This window comes from Centroberyx gerrardi, chromosome 4, assembly GCF_048128805.1.
Source record: "Centroberyx gerrardi isolate f3 chromosome 4, fCenGer3.hap1.cur.20231027, whole genome shotgun sequence".
Lineage (NCBI taxonomy): Eukaryota > Metazoa > Chordata > Actinopteri > Beryciformes > Berycidae > Centroberyx > Centroberyx gerrardi.
Window position 1 is genome coordinate 5,046,627 of NC_136000.1, and position 13,574 is coordinate 5,060,200.

At 40.2% G+C, this 13,574-nt stretch overlaps 1 protein-coding gene across 1 annotated transcript; it reads left to right on the plus strand.

Moving 5' to 3' along the window:
- The first annotated feature begins 2,978 nt into the window (after window positions 1–2,978).
- On the plus strand, window positions 2,979–10,568 carry cpa5 (carboxypeptidase A5). Its single transcript, XM_071925518.2, has 12 exons — window positions 2,979–3,105; window positions 4,324–4,522; window positions 5,900–5,981; window positions 6,242–6,376; window positions 6,602–6,706; window positions 7,442–7,543; window positions 7,878–7,979; window positions 8,090–8,200; window positions 8,781–8,871; window positions 9,011–9,210; window positions 9,624–9,708; window positions 9,818–10,568. The coding sequence occupies exons 2-12, from the start codon at window positions 4,458–4,460 to the stop codon at window positions 10,003–10,005; spliced, it is 1,266 nt and encodes a 421-aa protein (XP_071781619.2). The 5' UTR covers window positions 2,979–3,105; window positions 4,324–4,457; the 3' UTR covers window positions 10,006–10,568.
- Window positions 10,569–13,574: the final 3,006 nt, after the last annotated feature.

Consider the following 13,574-nt stretch of genomic DNA (forward strand, 5'->3'; position numbering starts at 1 on the left):
TGTCAAGCTCCGCACTAATGTCAAGCTAAACAGAATGAAACGCGAGACTTCCGGTCAATACTTTCAAAATAAAACCCGTATTCGCCAACATTTTTTTCAACATGAATTGAAAGGGGAGAATAAGTAAACTAATACTAAAGAATAAAAAAAACAGAATTAAAATCCTTTCTAAACAGATATTGTACTACTGCAATGCCATAGAATACAAGAGGCCATAACAACATAAAATGCCACTGATTAGGATTAAAACTGTTTTATTTGAAATAACGTGCAAGGACTGTTCTCTGTGTTTCTGATTGTCACAAGAGCTGGCTGCCAGAAGCAGAAAAAGGAGCAAAAAATACAGTTTTCTTTTCTTTTATAGCCAAAAATAGCTGGTAATTGCAGTTGTTAAGTACACCTCAAAATTACAAAAAAGTAATAAACAACTAAAAACACAACCCAGATATGCATTTAGTGAAAGTACCATCAATCTACTGCAAAAATGTAGTTAAACTACTAGTTTAATTACATGCAGTGCAAGTAGCCTACTTACCAACACTGCACAATATTATGCAGTGTTGGTAAGTTGGTAAATGGTATCGTAGGGCTGCCAAAAATACACTTAAAGACTCAATCAAATATAATGATTTTATTTTGAAGGTAAAATGCCCACATCTCCGGACTTATCCTGGCTATCTCTGTCAAACTTGACGCGACTTTCACTCTGGAGGTCCCGTTCAGTTTTCATTGAATGTACAAGGGGCCACTTCCGCTATTGAGAGATCTTCAGCTCGACCAATAAGATGTGACCAATAGAACTCACGACAACCAATCAGCGTGCAGGAAGGGGCGTGTACTCAGATCAACAAAGAAAAGTATTATAGCTTGAACCTGCTGTAGTAATATTAGATTTTTTTTCCATTTGAGAAATATTTGAATTCTTAATGGAAGTCTCTCCAACACTCAAACACCCCAAGGCTATTCAGGCAATGGATATTTGTCAAAATTTAACTTTATTCAAACAATGTCTCTTCTCAATCACATTTACATTCCCCATGTTTGTATTGTACTTCTATTGTATATCCAGAGGAACTTATAGTAGATGAACATCAGTGTCTAACTCAAGAATGAGATGTGTGTTGATTGACACATTAGCTGTTGCAGGGATCAAACCTGTGACTTTTTGGATACTGGACAGGCTGCATCACATTTATTTGGCTTCTCAGACCCAATCCTAATGTTTTTGACATGATTTGTTTTTTATAAAGTCACAGAATTGGATACATATGCTGTTGAGTGTATCAGTGCAATCGTCTATGTATTAAATAACATTGATTCTGTACACAATATGTATTGATATAAGCCTTGGACACACACACACACACACACACACACACACACACACACCACAGCTGTTTAGTCCTCAGATGTGGAACATATTTCATGGCGTGTTCCCAACAGCCTCACACTCTCAAACAGCTGCAGTATCATCACCCAGAGACAGGAAGTGTGTAATGGTGTGGTTAGTGACTCTCTGCCTGTGTACAGCATCTATGAACCGCTGGCCCCTTCAGCGGAAACAGTGCTGTCACACCCAGACAGCTCAGACGGTGGAGGGATGGTTTTCTTTTAACCTTTACTCATCCGGGGAGAGAGGGTTTGCTGAGCATGCTTGCTCTCTTTCAGCCCCACCTTGCCTCACCATGATGTCTGATCTATCGGCTTTGGAATGAACATCTGTAGCAAAAGAGGTTCCAAGTTTCTATTTTTTTCTTTTCTTTTTTCCCCCTTTTCCAGAGATGTTTAGTCATTTGTGCAGTAATAGTCAAAAATGAAAACAGCCTGGTCAATGTGCATGATGCAGTGAGCTACAGTCTTTGATATGTAGACTACAGCTGAATGAAAAGGTGTCTTAATGCCGCACTAATGACATTTCTATGTAAAAATACACACATCTTTTTAGCCTAAATCACAAAGTGGAGCTGCAACAGAGAAGAGCGTCCCATCCACACTAACTGAGGAGGTGTAGACTCACCACATTTGCCCAAATTAAATTCTGGTGTCGGGGTTTGATCAGTTGCAGGAAACTTTCTCCACACAGAGAGTGAGGAACCGAAACTTAAAGAAATAGTTCCCCCAAAAATTAAAATGTCATTATCTACTCATCCAGATGTCAGTTGAAACTCTGGTGAAGTTTGTATGTCAGTATAACACACAGCGAGTTTCAGCCTTCTCCAAAAGAACTGGAGTGAATGGAGACCGTTTCTTTAGAGTTCCAAAAAAGGGCAAAAATGACTGTAAAATGACTCCAAACAGCATAATCCAAGTGTCCTGAAGCCAAACGATTGCACTGTGGGTCCAAAAGACCAATATTTACCTCATTATCTCCTAGATGATGAGGCAAGCAAGATGTAAGTAGCTCTACAGTGAAGCAGTTGGTGAGATTTTGGTCAGAATTGACTGAATATGATGGTAAATAGTGTCAAAAAAGGCCGGAGTTATGCTTTAAGAGTGAAATCTAAAGTGTCTCCTAAACAGCAGTGAGCACCAACATTAGATCTTTCCCTCTCTCGTCTCCTTGGTTTCCTTTGGTATAAAGCATCACAGACACAGGTTGGTAAACAGTTTACTGGCGTCACCTTACAGGACTTCTGGGTAATGAAGTCCTCAAAATTGAAGCAGTTACCTCTCGCTGCCGTTTGGGGCCGCTAATGTGCATCTACTAGAAGACGTACAGTATGTGTTGTAGGCACTTGGCTGATGCTTTTACTCAGAGCGACTTTAGTTCAGTGACTTGCTCAAGGACACTTCAACAGGACACATGGCTGTTGATGGACACATTTGTGGGAGTCGAACCTGTGACCTTTCAGTTGCAGGACAGTCTCCATAAATACTAGACTGCTCCACCACATATGAAGTCATTGAGAGTTTTTGTCCCATTTCCAGAGGTGTGTTAGTCATTCTCCTTCATTCTGATTGTGACACTCTGTGAATGTGAAACCCTCCAGCAGGTGTGGAAACACCAGCCTGTCTCTTTACTTTTCCTCTGCAGCGTTATCAGCTGGATTGTGCAAGACAGACTCATGTCTTGTGGAACATGTACAGTGGAGAGAGGCCGTGTTAGTGAGTAACGTCAAGGATCGCTAACTTTGCTATCATACCAACAGTCTATAAATGATTACATGCTGCTCAGACCTTAAACGTTTTTTGATATGTATCTTGTGATAAGAACTTAGCAAGGTTCGAGGAAGGAAGGAAATTAATGGTTTCACTCCAAAACACTGTGTATCCATTTCGGGTGGAAATTTTTTTATCTGGTGATCATTGCTCAATATTTGAAAATCATGATAAAATGTGACTATTTTGTAAATAGAAGGCAAACGATCGCTAATAACTTCAAGAATATTCAATATGAGTTTTATTTTCATGCCAGCGCTCTATTTGTCACAGTAGGCGTCACATTTTTCAAACATTGGAGTGAAACTGTTCAAATGTAGGAGATGTGATATTTTAAAGTCTGTCAGCTCAAGATGTCCTCTCCTCTCTCGCTGTTAGAAGTTCTCCTTTGCTAACTAAACATGCAGAGTGTACATGTGTCCTAGGCAGCTGGTTTAAATTTAGCTCCTTGTTGCATGCTGATTACAGTGTTGCCCCAACAGCAACAAAGAGGAAGCTGAAACATACTTTGGACAGCTATAATTTCCTGTTGAGCAGTGAGATTCAAACTCGAGCTGTAAACAGAATTCGGAGCGGCCCTTCAAGCCAAGTGATAGTGAATTTAGACTCAGAGTTTCATTTTCCCTATAAAATATCATTACAAGTCATTTGCACACCAATAAAACCAATGGAACAAAGAGCCTATAAAAACATCTCACATCATCACATATGGTAAAAGGAAGGTAAAAGCTCTCATGTAAAAGTCATACATATTCATGAAGGCATTCATATAAAGCATGCAGAAGATAACAAACTCAACAAAAAAAGTTCTAAAATAGTTCTTAATAGGCAGCTTGTGCCATAGCAGAATCCTTTTTGGTGCTATAAAGAACCGTTTTACAAAGGTTCTCTATAGCAACATGGTTGGTTTTACATAGACCCTCTATGGTGCTCTAAAGAACCCTTTATGTATACTCAAAATGCTCCACATCAAGGTTTTTTTGTAAGAACCACACTGGGTTCTTTATTCAATGTGCAAGTTTTTTTTATTTTCACAAATTAGACGGCTCTATGTGTCATTATGGTTCCACATAGAACCATTACCCTGACCAAAACCCCTTGAAGAACTAAATACAGCTTTGTCAGAGAATAAAAGCGAAGGAACCTGTGGTCTGGTATCTGCAGGCCAGTGTGGGAACAGGACCAGCCGCTGCCACACCTCCATCACCTTAAGCAAGGTCGTGGTTTTGGACACGTGACGCAGGTCCAGGCATATAAATTGGAGCTGATCCCCCGGTGTTTCAGTCTGTCAGGTCAGGATGAAGGGGCTGCTCGTGCTCACCGCGCTGTTCGTGGCCGTTTTTGGCAAGGAGACTTTCGAGGGGTAAGTGGGTCCCGCCGGGGCCTCTCACTGCTGGATTTGTAGGGTATTACTGAATGTACAGGGTGTAGACACATTATAATTGAATTCATAGTGCCAATATTAATCCTTCCCTGTTTATTGCCTTTTTATCTCCTTGGTTGCAATTTCTCTGAATCAACCTTTAATGATCTTCAGTTACTCCTCCCATACAGTGATGTAATCTGGCATTTACTGTCCACTTCATATATTGAGTCTGCAAGGCCAGCACAGGGAACAGTGTGCATCCCAACATATTTGATAGACTCTTTATTTTCGCCAGGTACATTTTCACATACTAGCAATTTGAGTTGGTGAGGTTGGTGCAGTGCAATATATAAGCATTTAGACAGACAAACAAGCAACAATCAAGCTTTACAAATTGAATTTAAATATCAAACGTCAGAGACAAGGAAGTAAAGAAAGAAGAGAATCCTGAGAATATATACAGTGTAGCCTATAAGTGGGGTGACTAAGTGGATCATCAGGGGCTTTTTACAAGGGCTCAGCAGCACAAAGCAAGGTTTTTATGTAAAAATATACCCGTCTTATCAGCCTACATCACACAGTGGATAGAAAACTGCAATAGAGAAGAGCGTCCCATCCCCACTAACTGAGACACCAAAGAGTCACCCAGTTTGCCCAAATTAATGTCAGGTATGGTCACTGGTGAGAAATCCGGAATCAAAATTGAAGAGTGAAATCCAAAAGAAAACTCATTACAGCAGCTTAACTTGCTGTGAAAAGTTTTTTTTTCCACCATAACCAAAGCCTCCAGACTAGTGATGGGGCGGGTAAAAATTAACATTCTGATTAATAGCGGATGGGTGCGCATAAAAAAAAAAAAAACATTGAGTTCATTAATACCTGCAGCGATCCCACCGCAGCAGAAACGATAAGTGCGTCTCCCCATTAAGAGAGACGCTGTGTAGACACTAATAACAATTATTTCTATTATACAAGAGAGAAACGGGACCGCAGCATCAATATGAAACTGTATTGCAAAGGCACAGTTCACCATGGAAATGTTTAATTACTGAAAGCAGCCTCTCTAATCTTTAAAGAAAACACTCATACATCAATACAACGAGCACACAATTAAGAAATCACATAGAAAGCTCGCGCTGCTCGACATAATTTAAAAGGCAATATAGAGGTGGAGTGAAATGTCCATGCAGCGTCAGTGCCTTATTGCTCCAAGTTATGATCGACAACATAAATGATCACTCTTATTGATCTTCATATTGTTCCCCAGCGCTGTATAAGCAGAAGTGAGTCTTGAGAAACCGGTCTGTGCTAACCCCGCTCTGGCTCTGGGACTCTGAGTTGAGTAAAGTCTTGTGGTTTGTGTTTTCCTCACAGGCATCAGGTGCTTCGCATCACTGCTAAGGATGAAGTCCAGCTGTCTCTGATCAGGGAGCTGGAGGAGATGGACCACCTCGAGGTCAGCCATACATAATAATAATAATAATAATAATAACACAAATTGCAAATAGAAAATCAAAATAAAATAAATATTAAATAAAATAAAATGCATAGCACACACACACACAAGCCCTGGTCTCCTAGCTTGGTGATGTGCTTATTATTTATTATCTTTATTTCGTTTTCTGACAAACTTTTTTTTTTTTTCAAGCACTTTATAAATAAATTTGACTTCATTTGACTTACTTTGTTGCCTGGTGTCCCTGTGTTCTCTCTCAGCTGGACTTCTGGAGGGAGGCCACTGATGTTGCCACCCCAGTGGATGTCAGGGTGCCTTTCTACAGCCTGCAGGCCGTCAAAGTCTACCTGGAGGCCCAGGAGCTCAAATACTCCATCATGATCAAAGACCTGCAGGTAAGAGACCAGAACCAGAAGAGTCACGGAGGAAGTGAGAAGGCTCGGATTCTCAGGTCGAGGTGCAGAGGTTTAGGAATAGTGACGGCGAACTGTATTTACTACACCTGGTTTTCATTGTTTTTTCTCATGACTTGGTGCCTACAGTGGCTATAAGGTTCATTCTGACTGACTAATGACGGTTTGGATAGTGTTCTTGAATGATGTGTGGTCATTTCCCTTCAGGTTGTGCTGGATGAGGAACAGGAGCAGATCCAGTTTGCTGCTCGCGCCGCTCAGCCCAGAAACACAGACAGCTTCGACTATTCCAACTACCACAGCATCAGCGAGGTCAGTGAAACAAACTGCAACAGGATTCATCTATTACCCATCGACTGCATTATTAACATGGGCACCATTTATTAAACTGCTATTTGACTTCATCTTTGATTCCATTGTATGACTGTTTCAAATTAAAGGATAAAAAAAAAATTAAAATCATATTTGTGGCATTCATACCTTAGATAAGAATTAACTTTAGCTTTCAGAAAATTTTAGAAAACTCCTGTAGCCCACGGATTTTGGCATCACAATACATTTTTTATGAATCAAAAATTTGGCTTGGTTTTGATCAGAAATACAAAATTTGTGTGGAACAACCTTTTATAAATGAGGCTCCATTTGACATTGAGTGACAGTATCTGTCACTCATATTTGCTTCATAGATTTACAGACTTTGCTTTAGTCTCAAGGTTAAATTTAGGTTGTAAAGTCAATCGTGTCAATTCACTGATCCCTAAAGTTTGGCAAAGTCCCTGCAACTAATATCAGTTGCTACCAAAACTTCAAAACCCACTTATATCCACTACATTTCTGGGGACAAGTGGAGAAATTACTGATGATTGACAATATATTATTATTTGGTCAGAGTTATAAATTATTAGATACAGCTTAGAGGGAAAATTTGTCCTGAATGCTCTCCTAATGTAAATATTTTTTAGATGTGTCTTCGAAATAGATTTCTATTAATTTTTGCTTGATAGTTGCTCTCCATAATGATGAGAAATACAAGATCAATTCTTTTAGATCTACAGGTTCCAGGACATGCTGGTGGCTGAGAACCCCAGCCTGGTCAGCAAGATGGTGATCGGTCAGAGCTACGAGGGCCGTCCCATCAACGTGCTCAAGGTGAAAAAAAACAGATGACACTGAAAATGTGACTCCTACTCTTACAAAATGATTGACAGCAACATAAATGATGGCACTTTTTAAAGGATAGCAGGTAACTTATGTCTTTGCTTGACAAAATGATGATACTTTTATATACTGGATGATCTCAATGACAAGCTTCAGGGCATTATTTCTTCAAATGTAGTACAATGAAAACCTGTATTATACGCTACTGATGTCCATTTTTCTCATCGCAGAAAACATTTGTGATTTCCTAGAACTCAAACCCTTTGAAGTGTCTTCTTCGCTTTGGACCGCTGTTCACCTGCACCTTTCCCTTTGCCTTTCTTAGTTCAGCACCGGTGGAACCAAACGCCCCGCCATCTGGCTCGACACCGGGATCCACTCCAGAGAATGGGTCACTCAGGCCAGCGGCACCTGGTTTGCCAAGAAGGTGCTTAGATAGCTTTCACATCGCTCACAAATTGCCCTTCACCATCTGTCTGGCTACTGACCACTAATCTGCTACACTGAATATTTTCTCTTTTCGACTGCGATGATCAGATCGTGACTGATTACGGACGTGAACCTGTCCTCACCGCCATCCTCAACAAGATGGACATCTTCCTGGAGATTGTGACCAACCCTGATGGTTTCTACTACACCCACAACTCCGTGAGTCTCTCAGAGAGGACTACAAGCTGACAGGAGGACAAGATGCAGAGAAACTGCAGCTAGAAATGTTCATTAACCAATTTATAGAATTGTTTCCTGCCAAAATGAGATATTACTCTCACAAAATAATAGATGCATGAAATGAAGGACAGCAGGTAACTTAAAGCTGCACTAGGCAACTTTGCATGTTGGCGGCTCTAAATAGCAGCAAAAGCTTCAATACCCAGAAATCATGTGGTGTGATGTCAGTAAACTGCACACAGCACACTCATGTTTACCAACCCAGCCAGTCTGTGATGTTTTATAGCAAAGGATACCGAAGAGATGAGAGAGGAAAAAGGTCTAACAGGAGACACTTTGTATTTTGCTCTTAAGTTTCAATTCTTCACTTGTCTTCAAAAGTGTCTTTACCCGACACCAGAACTCCATTTGGGCAAATAAGGCCAATCTAGAGCGTCTCAATTATGGAGATGGGACGCTCTTCCCTGTTACGGCTCTGTAACTTTACTTTGTACGTTTTGTCCAGTCCGCAAACCAAAAGGAACAAACTGTGACGAGTTAATCTGATGTGTTTCTGCAGAACCGTATGTGGCGTAAGACCAGGAAGCCCAACCCCGGCTCTTCCTGTGTTGGAGTCGATCCCAACAGGAACTGGGACGCTGGTTTTGGAGGTACGTCTCTTCCTCGTCCTTGGAATGCACCAATGTACCGCAAAGCATTCGTTTATTGACAGTGGCATCAATGCACCTGACTTTTAGGCCTCCATCTCCTTGCAGTTTCTCTATCTCATTCTGTTGTCTTTGCGTTCAGGACCCGGTGCCAGCAGGAACCCCTGCTCAGAGACCTACCACGGACCCAAGGCTCACTCTGAGTCCGAGGTCAAGTCCATCGTGGACTTTGTGACGTCCCACGGCAACATTAAGGCCTTCGTCTCCATCCACGCCTACTCCCAGATGCTCCTGTACCCCTACGGCTACACCAGGACTCCTGTCAAGGACCAGCAGGAGCTGGTGTGTACATGTCTATGGGCTATGGGGCACGATGAAGACATAGAAAGCTTCGGTATCAGGAGGAATTTTCATTTTGGATTAATGGTTTCTCTGTATGCAACTTATGAATGAGTATGGAAACTGGTGCAGAATTATCAGTCAAATTAAGTCTGGTGGTAACTGCTTTTTCAGCTTTTCTCTCATTTTCTTACCTTGCACTTCTCTATTATTCATGATCATAGAATGTAGTATTTGTTACGTCTCTTGTTTGGGGACATTGTGCACTTTCTACAATGGTTTGCCTGTCATGTTGGAAATCTAAGAATTTAAGCTTATTCTACTGTTGTATGCATTGTAAGGTCGTTCTGGATAATACCAAATATAAGAATTATATGAAGAAACTTTCATATGACCATGTTAATTTCTTCCTACAGCATAGCCTGGCTAAGAAGGCCATCACTGACCTCGCCTCCCTGTACGGCACTCGCTACAGATACGGCAGCATCATCAACACCATCTGTAAGTTTCTGCAACACTGGTTACAATCTTGCCTGTTTACGTCACCTGAAAGCCCTCTGCATTATATGTAAAGTCTAAACACTTCAAAATGACTGTTTTTTAATTGTAGACCAAGCCAGCGGCGGCACCATTGACTGGACCTACAACCAGGGCATCAAGTACTCCTACACTTTCGAGCTGAGGGACACCGGTCGCTATGGTTTCATCCTGCCAGCCAATCAGATCCTGCCCACCGCCAAGGAGACTTGGCTGGCTCTGATGGCCATCATGGATCACACCAACAAGAACACCAACTAATGGATTAACACCACCAACAGAGAAATAAATGATCACTCTGAAAACCTGCTGTTTCCCTGTATTCTGTGATTTTAGACTGCACAGAGTTTCAGAGCATTATGCACAGGCTCAGATCTTTCTGTGTATTTCAAAGCTGCAATTAGTCTTTTGAACAACCTGCTTTTCCATCTCGTTTGCTATCCCGCATTTCACAATATCTCTGTCATTGCATACAATCAGCATTATTTCTATATCCTTAAATATTCCTGTGAAATGATTTGTGTCCAACCAGGTTGCAAAATGTCAATATTGTCATATATCTTCTCATGATAGTTGCTTAGGGGATCTCATTGATTTATTATGCTGAGATTTTGGCCTGATTCAATTTATCTGGTTTTCCTGGTGTGAAAAAAATGCTATTTTTTTTGTATTTGACTTCAGCAGAAGTGTTTTTACTTTAGATAAAATCTAAATCAGGAACGAGGAAGAAAAGGCTATTTGTTTAGAAAATTGCTCAACTGGGAGAGTTGCTCTCTAAAAGTAGGCTATTCAACTAGACCCACTTTGCTATAACAAAAATAAGATTGTGTGCACAAAACTGTAACTTAAAGTACATGAATGTTTTGTTCTAACCATCTTTAGTTACCATTTCATGACTCCCATATATGAATAACCAAACAATTTGAAATACAGCATACAATTATATACTTTATTATTTGACATTCATGTACAAAAAAATGTAACTGTGATCAATTAGTTCATGTGGGTTAAGACTGATGGTGAACAACACCGAAGGCATCCAGGAGTACTGGAGGTGGCCGTTAAAAGCTCAACACACACATTCATCAGAAAACGGCCCTGGAGAAGCCCATACTTTACATTTAATGCACTTAAACACTCTGATTGTGGCCCGGGGAAAGTTGACTAAGCACCATGCTCTTCTTCAGCAACAATGAGCTTCACACATTTCCACCTGGGAGCTGCCCAGTACAAGTCTTCTACTTCTAGATTGAGGGTTCAGCGCCTTGCTCAAGGGCACTTTGACGGTGGCTGCTGAAGAGAGCAGTGTGTCTCATTCACTTTCCCTGCCAGTCTGGGATCTGAGCTGGCGACCATCCGGCTCCAAACCTGTTTTTTTTAACCTCTGGTCTACCAACATCACTTAAATTCAAACTGGTTGTATAACTTCTATCTCTGCTTCTCCAACAGGGTCAAAAAACAAGCAACCGACATACCAACAACACACCACAGAAGGCCACACATTAGCAGTTAGCAAAGCAATACTGTTTTTCACATTTTTGAATGGATCGGCGGGAACAGAAGTGCTCCTTGTAATTCTCGTTATCAATACAGTCAAGTCATAATGCCCAATTCCTTCCCTTAGTGACACTTCATATTTTGCTGTATGTACTTGTTGCATAAAGGCCTCCACTAACCAGTGTGATCGCAACTTGCGGTATTGAAAAAAAAACACATCAGTCAGATAAGAGCAAGCAGAAGCAGAAGCAGAAGTGGCAGAAAAAAAAGGCTGTTTCTGCATCGGTTCAGGGATCAAAATACAACAGCATGAGAAAATAGAGCATAAGGAAAAATACAGCACAACTTTTCATTTTACAATATAGATCATGCTCTGTTCCATTAAGTGTACATATCTCACATTTAATACATAGATTCCCAGCAGATCCTTTATGTCATATTTGCATTTGATTATTCTCTCCCCAGCAATATAAATTAATGTCTCTTAGGAGCGCCAATTGATTGATGCGTTGATGGGACAAATTTGTACTTATCTGGAGATATGATCGTTAAAACACAAAGGCAAATAACGGTTGAATAAAGAGTTAATCTACTGAAATATGTGATAATGTGTACAGATGAGTGCACTGACAAAAGAGAATGGACTAGAATAGTGTTAAATGAAACAACTATAAGTTAACTTCAGTGCAAAAAGATCCATCAATTCTCAAGTTAAGTTCACAGACGAGGCACTGTGCAAATATTCAAACATAAAGAATTTATAAAATATTTTTAAAATAGAATACATTAAAAGGGTGAAAATACTACAGTCTTAGATAAACCCACAGAAGTGAAGGAGTAAAGTAGAGCTGGGTAACTATGCACCACTCTGTCATGATTACCGAGTCTGCAGTTTAAGTTTGTCTGTTCTCTTTACAGGGTTCCTACACACTCTCCATCTCAAAATGTCATACTTTTTCTTTCTTTTTCTTGGATTTGAAGATTTTGCTTGGTGTTAAAACAAAATGTATGCTGATGGCGGCTGGGTAAAGACTGCCGTATCACACTAAAGCCGAAGATTATTTTTCAGAAGAAGTTTTACAACACGTGAAACAACAGAGGGTCTACAGGAACATAAAATCTGTAGAGATACATGTATCAGGACTGAAAACATCACCCCCCCCCCCCCTCATACTTTTACAGACTTCGTGCAATTCTCCAACTGTTCAAGAACTGAAAATTCTCAATTCAAGTCATTTCCACACTTGCTCAGACTTTCCAGACCGGTGTAGGAACCCTGTCCTTAAGGGGAATTCATCTTCAAAATGAAGCAGAAACAAGTCATTTCAGTGTTGTCAGAGGCGGGCAGAGTACAAACAATCTCTAGTTTAAATACAGCTACCACTACTGCAACAAAATCATTCTCAAACAGAAGGAAGCGGTTACCAATAAAAGACGATAGAGGGCGTCAGAGACCACTCAGGTAATTGTTACATTATGGATGATTAACAAGGTAGAATTCAATTTGCAGCTCAAAAAAACACTTTTATGTCTTATCGCAACTAATGGCAAAGACTTAATTTCTTGTACATTGTATGACATAGTTATTAAGGTAAAAATATTTTTAATTTGATTAAACTGCTTTGCTGTGTTGTGAAGCCTCTTTTGGCCAAGCCTCTGACTGAATCATACAATTTTAAAACTTAAGGCAGAGACAAAATTTGCAATGTCTGAAATAATTCTACTTCTTTAAATTTGACTGCGGTCTACACTGCCTCAATTGACACTAGCCAGGCTATGGCGTCACCTTATTAGGTAAGAGGTCGCTGTGGTGTGAGGTGTCTGCTGGCCGAGCTGCAGACTGAAGCTTGGTCAATATTAGTGGAGCTGCTTTGTCATTTCCTCTTTAGAAATGCATCCAATTTTAAAAGCGAAATTTAAGAATTTTTGTTGCAGAAACAGACATTTTTGTTATGGCCAGGTGCAACTGAAAATGTCAGTCTTAATTGAAACTGGTCGCCAGTCAATACATACTATACATATACTGTATATATATATATATATAGCACATATATATGTGTGCACAACTGCACACAAAGGATCTACCCAGTGCACATTAAAGGTGTGAGTGATAATATTCCACTGCCCTTAACCGTGCTCAGAACAATGGATTGAGGCACTGATTTTAACTACTTAATGGTCTATTGTGATTAAAATAGTGATAATCCTTGTTAAAAATCATTCTTGTAGAGTAAAAGACAAGAAGGGTTCAGAAGCTGTTCAAGTTATCGTTACATTATGGACAGCTGATAAGGAGAAGTCAACTTGCAGAGTTTAATTTGTAAAAAGTAGAT

Coding starts and splice junctions, on each gene's coding strand:
- cpa5 (XM_071925518.2), top strand. CDS start 4,458: ATGAAGGGGCTGCTCGTGCTCACCGCGCTGTTCGTGGCCGTTTTTGGC. Junction 4,523..5,899: donor GGCAAGGAGACTTTCGAGGG/GTAAGTGGGTCC, acceptor TTTTCCTCACAG/GCATCAGGTGCTTCGCATCA. Junction 6,377..6,601: donor TCATGATCAAAGACCTGCAG/GTAAGAGACCAG, acceptor ATTTCCCTTCAG/GTTGTGCTGGATGAGGAACA.